The sequence below is a fragment of the Rhipicephalus sanguineus genome, chromosome 10, assembly GCF_013339695.2.
Source record: "Rhipicephalus sanguineus isolate Rsan-2018 chromosome 10, BIME_Rsan_1.4, whole genome shotgun sequence".
Classification (NCBI taxonomy): Eukaryota; Metazoa; Arthropoda; class Arachnida; order Ixodida; family Ixodidae; genus Rhipicephalus; species Rhipicephalus sanguineus.
In genome coordinates, this window is record NC_051185.1 from 31,526,371 (window position 1) to 31,535,678 (window position 9,308).

The following is a 9,308-nucleotide window of genomic DNA, read 5'->3' on the forward strand; positions in this document are numbered from 1 at the left end:
TTTATAGCGCTATGCGATAGTTTGTGTTTATTGGCCTGTGTGATAGTTCGTATGCGGTGCGCCCTCTGTGTGGGTGCATTTCTGAAACTATATATATTTCGGTGATGTGCGGAAAATCAAACTAGTTGAAAGTCTGGTGCCCCATACTGTCTCCCCTGGTTTTTTTTTTTCACACGTTTTCAGTTTATGCCACAATTATTTCGTTAAGCTACGCATCAACTTGCCCAACGTTACACTATGCCGAGCTAAACAACTTTGCAAGGCACTGGCATCACTCTCACTTCGAAGACGAGACAGTTACAAGAAAGCTAGGTTGGTGTTTCCTTTCCTCGTCCAGCGTCATTTTTTTTAGCGCTTTATACGAGAGCGAGACAGCTCTTTCTTTGCGGTGTTCTTTTCGCGCACTTGTTCAGCGTCCCTTACTTCATTAAAATACATGAGGAAATAACTTAAGTAGTTGGTCAATTCGTAGGGAGTGTGGACTGACATGTGAAAGCAAAATGGCCGAAACTGATATTCATTGTATAGGTTCCAATCGAGAGCTTGTACATTTACGGATGACAAAACAGAGCTTACACAGTAAAGTCACTTTTAAAAGGAAGCTTTGGAGGGTCAGTATCGAACTCGCCAGCACGTGCTCATGAGCAGAAAGTGACAGCCTCGTCACTGATTGGTAGGTTGCGTGTAACCTTTTCCGCTGTTGATCGACACTGATCACCACAGTGGGCGCACGGCATGGTACGGAGTCATAGCAGATTGATAAGAACCGCTATCCTGAACACACTTGGCGACATCACGCGCATCCCCCCTTTCCTTTTGATAACCTGCTTCCTTGTGATAACGACATCGCTGGAACGTTATTGGGCCACGGTGCATGAGTAACGAAGGAACCAGCATGCGATGTACTGATTACACTAACGTGACGTCACAAAGTTCGCGTCCCACCGTGTTGGTGCTCCAACGTGGCTGTTTCAGTGACGTCAGTGTAGGCCATCTATACCAAGTAAGGCCGGCAGCTAACTCCTCCAGCACAGACGAAGCTTTACTCAAGTTCATTCATTGCAAGAAGGCACGCTTAATAGAACCTTTGGGGTGCAGGAAGGCGCAGAGGCAAGGCAAAAAGCGCAACGCAGAGGGGCGTGCCTCAAGCAACACTACATCAGATGCACACAGTAACGTATCTTATCATATAGCAGAAAAGAATGTCTCGAGAGTTAAACACGACTCAAAGCTCCTTTTACATCAGAGTGACCCGGTCGTACTGTCCTAAGAAAGAACCTCCACATCAACGTTCAATTCAGACTCCTGGATGTCGTTATTTCCGATCAAAAGATTTTTCCACACGACCGGGGGATTGCATAGAATATTTAGGAGCTGGCTCGCCAGGTTCTTAAGCTGGGGCAAAGTCCCGCGTCGTAAGCGTAACCTTAGTTCCAGAGGCGACCGCTACAGGCGCAGCTCGCGCGACAGAAAAGCTGCTCAAACGCATCAGGGTACATGGCGACGACACGCAACGCTGGTTCGTGCAGAAGATGGCGTTTCTCGAACGCGTCGAACTTTAAAACAATGACCCTGAGGCGTGTGCGATATACGTCAACAAGCTCCTCGGCGTCATCCTCGTCATCATCAAAGACCGGCGGATTTCGCCGTTCAAACCATATCAATAAATGAGAAAGGCTTCAATACAATGTCGAGATGAACCCACTGCTAAACACCGGGGCCGCACGCTTCAGCTTCGATGGTTAACCATATGTACTAAGAAGCTTTTCTTTCTGAGAAATCCTTACGGATTTTCTTGTGGCTTAGTTTTGCAAGCGGGTGGTTGTGAATTATCTCGCTTATAATCCTCCCATCCCATTGTGCACCTGCTGCTTATACAGGAACTTACGCAACTGCAATCCTTCTCCTCAACTTCATCAGTGGAACATTAAAGGGGTACTGACATCAATTTCCGGAGGTGAGTTTTCTCTGCCATGCAAATCCGCTGTGTACAGAGACGGCTCTGAGCAAATCTGAAACTCAGCAAATGCTGATGAGATATTTTCTTTTGATATTAAGGTCAATTTTCCCAAGGCGCACCTACCGACATCGACACTAGCTTGACGTCAGGCTACAGGACTAGTTCTGGTGACTTCACGCAGCAGTCTGGCTAGTTGTGATAAGGTCAGTAACAAAAACTTCTAAAATGGCCGATTTTGCGTCACCAAAACTTCAAAATGGACGATTGTGCGTCACCAACAGAGCCACTGTGGGAAGCGGCTGAGGAAACGTTACGATATCTTGCGCGAGCACGTGAAGAGAAGCTCATACAGAGTTTTGACGTCAGGGTACAGTAGGAACCGAAACTAGTTTTTAAAAACATACTGTAATTACTTTTTCAGGGTGCACTCACGCCCAGCAGTGTATTTTCTAGGCTCTTGAGGGCTTGGCCTTTCGTTTGACGCAGAAAAACGGCAGACGACAATTTCTGTGTCAGTACCCCTTCTTCTTGTCTCCGGACGCTATGAAATGCTCAATATTAGTCACGTACAGATTCGCTGCAAAAGCACGGGGAATGTGTTCAACTCTCGAATTTATTCTCGTCTGTTGCGGTTGAAGCCCCTGGCAACATGACCGACTTTGTTGGTTGGCCAAGTCCTGGCGGCGTTTGAGGTCTGATCTTTGTGCACTGTTTTAACCATCCGAGTGAAATGTCCGAAATGTCGAGCTTCTACTGATTTAGAATGGTACAACTGCGGTTCTTTCTACAATTTGTAGCCACTACCTTTCTAACAGCGATTCCTCTAAGGATCACCACCATCATCAACTCTCCATGTGTCTTTATTTTTGTACCTTTTCTATAGTTTCGTGGCGCACGATACGCTTCTAGTCATTCTGCCTGGAATCTTCGTCCCGCCCCATTGCCCTGAATGACTCAATGCACGTGCGTACGCTTATCGTCTCGACGGATTGCAACAATGTGGAAAGGAAATTGTAAAGGAAGTCCAGAGCGACGCAGCCGACGGGCACGCGATGGCAGCAACAACAGCGTTGAGGGGAGAGGAGAAGGGACAGAGAGTTGGGAGGATATTGCAGATTCCTCCTTGCCACAACCACCAGCTTTATCGGTGCTGCCGAGCTATTCCTCCCGCCAGTGGCAGCAGCTTCTTTCTGTCAGTGCATGGTAGACCAACTCAAGCACTTACCATGGCAGACCCGGGAGCAAGGGTGGTGCATATCTTTAGCGGGCAAGTTGCCGCTGCAGAGAACTGGCCACCGATCCGTCTTAAGGAGGTCCACCGACAATTCTTCATCTGTGCGCTCTGCCGCACTGTTCCCAACCGAACAGTCGTGCTGCCCTGCAGGCATTGTTTCTGCGATTCCTGCCACAGCGGAATTGTTGAAGTTAACGGCTCTGTGTGTCCACTTTGCAACGTGGCAATCAAAGATCGACCCTGCAGGAAGATCAACTTGCCTGCCAAGGAAGCTGGTAACTTGGAGGTAATACGATTGCTTCTATGCTTTATGGTGACGGAAAATCATCGTTAGGGCAAGAAATCGTTTCTGATCAGAACATTCGAAACAGCTTGCTGCGGAAAGGTTTATTTCATATTTTTAACCTTCACTTGAAAAAGACTCATTGAAAGCGCAGTCTCCTAGATAGCCTATGGAGCTTTTTATTGTCAGATTTTATTGACTGTACTTCCACCCAGGCTTTTCGGTTACAACTATGGGTCCATCGACTGGTAGATTTTGTGGGGCGATCCTAAAGGCAGTGCAGTTTAAAACTAATGAATATTACCGCGAGCTATTGCCTTGCCAATCAGGCTTTCAAGGCATTCCTTCTACTGTGTGTTTAGTTCACTCTCTTCACTTCCTGGATGCGAGGCGCTCGCGCATACAGGAGTTTTGTGAATGCGCATTCACCATTTCATTCCGTTATAATAACAATAAATATTGAGGTTTTCGGTCGCAAAAGCCCCATTTGATTACGAGGGGAGCCGTAGTACAGGACTCCGGAAATTTCCACCAACTGCGGATTTTTATCGTGCACCTGAATCTAAGTTGGCGGGCCTCTAGCATTTCGCATCCATTGAAACGCGGTCGTCGTGGCCGGGATTTAATCCGGCGACCTCCGGGTCACCAGTAGAGCACTATAGCCACAAGACCGCCGTGGCGGGTTCCGTCTGTTTTCCTATCCGCCTAGCATAGTAATGTGATTCACTTTTCTAGAACACTGGTAAGTTCACATTCATTCGATGCGCGACAGTCGAATCTATACACCAGTTGTCGCAATCGCGTAAACATTGTACGCATGGCGTATCCCTTCTGCATCCTTACAATACCATCCTGCAACCTCGTCAGTATGCTCCTGAATATACTTTACATGTTCCTGAAACACATGGTAGCGTGCGCCCGTTCTCCTGGTCCTTCTGGTCACACCATCACATGTTTCAGTCTCCACACGTGCTGCCCGTAATGATCAGTAGGGTGGATGCTGACGATAGATCGGCGAACAAGGGATGAAGGTTCTGTATGTTTTTACTCTTTAAAGCATTATTTGTTTGCATTATCTGATACTTAATGTCAGCTACCATTTCTATATGATGACGTGAGCGCTGAAAGGCTGGCCGAAAGATTTACTAAAACAATGTTTAGCATAGCAATGTTTATTGTAGCATGAATGGTTGCTACAGCAGCACAATAACCACAGCGACAGCACTACGGCTTACCCGCCGTTTTTTCTTTGTAGATATCACAGTTCAGTGCTCATTCCCAGGTGAAGATTCCGGTGTTTCCCACGCGGCCGTATTTTGATGGAGGCAAAATCGAAAAAGTGTACTTCAGGAACACGAAAAGTATATATTCAGGAGGATATTCAGGAGCACGTGAACAAAAGTCAAGGGCAGTAAAAACTCTGCTTAAGTCTCCCACTACGGTGTGACCCAATAAGACATTGTGAATGCGGCGCGGCAAACATATCGTTGAGAACAGCAGTACATCAGATCATAAAAAATAATGTAGTTATAAGGTTTTACGCCCCAAATTCACTGTGTCATTATGGGACATAGTGTATTGGAGCGCACCGAATCAAGTTTGACCATCATGTGTAGCTTATTGTGCACGTAAGTCTAAGTGCACGGGTGCTCTTCCTTTCCGTCTCTATTGTATTGCGTCCGGCATGGCCGGCAGTCGAACCCGCGTCCTGTGCTTAGCTGTGCAACACCTCACTTCCTGCGGCAGGTCACTAAAAATTGTTGTGGTAGACAAGCGAGCAAACGGCGACACTTGTTAGCATTAGCAAGAACAACTTTATTTGGCATGCAATAATAATTTCCAATTATGTCGAGACGTATAAATAAACACATTTTTGGGAATTTGTCACCATTACACAAGGACTATTTATAAGGTTTTAGGTAAAAAACCAAGATAGGATTATGAGGCACTAGGTAGTGATGGGCAACGGCAGTTTCAACACCCTTGGGTTGTTTAACGTGCACCTAAATCTACGTACACGCCTCCTAGCATTGCGCCTGCATCGAAATGCAAACATCGCGGCTGCGATCCAAAACGCGAGCTTTGTGCGAGTAGCCGAGCGCATTAGCGTCAGTAACACCACGGTGACCAGTGTCATTATGTGCATGTGCTCAATCCTGAGCCATACGACAGTGAATGCGCCTTAATTGCATTTCTACAGCGGGCTAATATCTAACAAGATAGCGTACTAGCGTTAGCAGTGATGTTATTCTTATGTTTTTTGGTTACGTTGCAGGCCCTTTGCTTGAATGACGGCTGCGACTTTGTGGGCAGCATCGAAGAGGTAGTGCAGCACTACGAGAAGGAATGCAAGTACCACACTGTGCAGTGTCCACGCTGCCAACGAAGAATATTGCACAGAGGCATGGTATCACACTATCTTGGCGAGTGCATCCGGCTGCGAGGTACGAAATCATCCCCGTCCTCCCAGAGCGCTTCTTGCGCAAGTGGTGCAGAACTTAACATGCAAGAGCCTAACCTAACAAAAGACCCGTTGTCTACCATTATGAGACAAGTGAACGAACTCCTGGAACTAAATAAAACCTCTGACTCTGCGCGTTTGCAAGACTTCAGCAGAGCAGTCACCACTTTTGAGGATAGTTGTCTACACTTTATGGAAAACATCCAGGTGAGCATCTCCTCCATGGTTGCGGAACGAGTCAATATGGGTCTAGAAGAAGTAAAGGCACTGATCAGAGGCCAGTGCAGTAATAACCTGTCAACAGTAGAGAGCCAAGCGAACGAGTCTGTTGATAATTTAAGGCAGCACGATGCCTCCAGATCCGAGCCACTGGCACGTGCGCTTAGAGACTCTGAATGTAGGCTTAAAGATATGAAAAAAGTTCAGGCTGATCGCTCTTCTAGGCACACTGAGACGCTGGAGTCCCTGCAGAGATCGACTGATTCGCAACGACTGAATGCGGGTCTAGAAGAATTGATGACGTTCATCACAGATCTGTGCAGTGGATCTCTGTCCACAGTTCAGAGCAGAGTGAACGAACTGGTTGCACTTTTAGAGAAGCATGATGCCTCCCAAAAGCAGAAAATTGCACATTCACTTGAATGCTCCGAAGAAATTAAGAAACAATTGGACACGTTGTTCAAAGATATGATAAGTACGCTTAGGGACTCTGAATCGAGGATCAAGGAAGAGGTGAGTAGAGTTGAGGCTAATATTTATCCAAGGCACATGGGCACACTGCAGCTTCTCCGAAACCCGACTGATTTTCAACCAATGAGTGCGGGTCTGGAAGAATCGGAGGCATTCGTTCGACATCAGTGCAGCGATCCACTGTCAAGGATTCAGAACCGCAAACTCGATGCACTGTTAAGGCTAATACCAAAAACTGTGTCCGACCTTGACCACTTAAAACGGGAACTGGCGAAAACTGTGGATGCCTTGCAAAATAAGGTAGATGCACTTAGGGGACCCGAAAGGGAGCTGAAAGAACAAGTTGCCAGGGTTGAAGGCAATGTCTCTTCGAGACTCGAAAAGACAGTGCGGTTTCTACAAAGAACAATAGAATCTTTGCAGCTGAATTATCAGTCTTCACAGAGAGACAGAGTGTCGGCTGTGGTCCCTCGGAGTGATGCAGACATCATTCGATTCAGCATTGAAGAGCGGATTATCCTGCGGAAGCTGGACAGCTTTTCCCACGAAATAACGAGCACCCTGGAACTATTACGCCAGCAGATTAACCGGGATCGTGGTGAGCCATGGGTTTCAGCAGTTTATGAAATTTACGAGCGTCCTTGTCGGCGCCTGCCGAGCAACAATGCTGCATTCTGGGTTCGTATTACCCTGAACAAAGCCCGAAAAAAGCCAAGCGACCTCGTAGGATGGAATCAATGGATATACAGGGATGTATACATGAAGCTTCTGTTTCGCTCTGATAGGAGTGCCATCCAAGTTCATGTAGACCTCGTTGACTTTTCGGGAAATTCTCGCACAAGCGAAGTCACGCTAAAGGCACTGCATCACCATTCTCAAACAGAGACTGATTTTGAGAAGGTTCACCAAGAGCAATGCAAGAACTGTAGCGAAGAGAGCACTTCTCATCTAAGTGCGGACTTTGAGATCGAACGGGAAAACCTTCTTGGAGGCTTCATCACGAAAAATGGAAAACTAAAGCTGATGTTTAATTTTTCCTAAGGGCAACGCTGAAGCCACTTGTGCTCCATGGACTTCTAGTCAATGCACACACTTTCATTTGATGTAGTTGTTTGCAGTTTAGGACGAGTATCCTTCACATGTCTTCATGTCCCTTTGTACATCCCCAGTTTAGCTGATACGCTTTAATATTTCGATTAAGTCGTGGGAAAACAATGTCTGCTTAAGTTTTTACTTACGATGTGAGCTTGCAACGACGTGTACCTAGCCATTGCTTAAAAATGGCTTTAACTGCTTGCTTTTGGAGCTACTGTGCTAGTGACTGCTTTGCTTAGACGACAACTAATGAAAGATTCGCTGGAGTGTTCTGAGTTAATGCAGATGCACTGCCTACATTCTTAAAACAAATGTATGAGATCGTCAAACATGATTTGCGATATGGCAACCTAATAATCTGGGCATAAATGCAAGATCTGCTATATTGCAACATATAGTGTGCAATATAAATTTAGTGAATAAAGTGCACGAGCGACCAAGCCGCCTAACGGCCAAGGAAGTCAAGTTGTGTCATTCCTCAAGTCTTCGAGCTTATCATACTGCGTTGCCACGGCGGTGGAAAGACCGCAAACGACCCATAGTGTTCAAGAGAGGCAATTCAAATGAGAAGAAGAGTTAGGAAAGGAAAATATTGTGTACCTAAATGTGCTCCAATAAAGCGTAGCACCAAGCCAGTTGTTTCCTGACGCATTATAACACTTTTCTGTGAATCCATCTCACCAACGTGACATTTGCTATATGTAGGTAGGGCCTTTCATTCTTGTACGCTCATTTCTTTGTTTTTACGATTGTATTGAAACTTGCGCTTGTCTGTTTACTGCTCATATCTCACAAATAAAAATAAATCCTGTGCACGCCCAATTTATGAGTTCAATTGTGAATTCTTGCATGCATGCGATCGGGCCTTCGAAGAATTTCAAAAATAAAAACTTACCCAGTTCCACCCGGTGTGAAATGTGCGGAAAAAACGGAGCAGTGGTTCTCCTGTGTTGCGTTCGCGATTTTCTGTGACATTTTGGGACTTTGTGTGGGTGCCTGTGTTTAAGTTATTCATGGAGTAGGTATGCACGTGAAAAGAGGTGTGACATCCCCGGCCTTACCAGCTCAAGCTACAGTAACTTTAGGCCCTATTCACGCTCGAGCCTACCTTCCTCGTTTCATTGTGCGGCTACCGCATCGTCCGAGACCAAGTCATTTATGACATCTATGGGTGTATATGGGAATCGGAGTTTCCTAATCGGTTAAATCGAAGTACATTGTCCTCTGGGGGGGCCAGAGACTTGGCATAATGAGTTTGTGGAAATTTCGTCGAGCCAGTGGCACCAAATTACGTTAAATGCTCTTTGAAACCTTTTACATCACGAATTACAAAGTTCGGCGCCAAATTTAAAAATGAAATTTTGAACTTGGTTTTCTCCTGTAATAATGAACCTATGGTTGTGAAATAAACTACACAAGAGTTCTCCAAGCACACTTTGTCAATCTAAACGAATTCATTGTTTCTCTTTAGTGTCTTTTTAATAGGCTATACTCTGATTATGTGAAATCTGCGATTGAAAATTCGTCTGTGTGTTTGTGCATTAACTGAAGAAAAAAAACTGACACTCAGATGGTTAAAGAAAAT

At 45.8% G+C, this 9,308-nt stretch overlaps 1 protein-coding gene across 1 annotated transcript; it reads left to right on the forward strand.

Moving 5' to 3' along the window:
• Positions 1-3,186: 3,186 nt before the first annotated feature.
• LOC119406309 (myosin-10-like) lies at positions 3,187-8,536 on the forward strand. The gene is made up of 2 exons (XM_037673045.2): positions 3,187-3,480; positions 5,753-8,536. The coding sequence occupies exons 1-2, from the start codon at positions 3,187-3,189 to the stop codon at positions 7,667-7,669; spliced, it is 2,211 nt and encodes a 736-aa protein (XP_037528973.1). The 3' UTR covers positions 7,670-8,536.
• Positions 8,537-9,308: the final 772 nt, after the last annotated feature.

Coding starts and splice junctions, on each gene's coding strand:
- LOC119406309 (XM_037673045.2), top strand. CDS start 3,187: ATGGCAGACCCGGGAGCAAGGGTGGTGCATATCTTTAGCGGGCAAGTT. Junction 3,481..5,752: donor AGGAAGCTGGTAACTTGGAG/GTAATACGATTG, acceptor GTTACGTTGCAG/GCCCTTTGCTTGAATGACGG.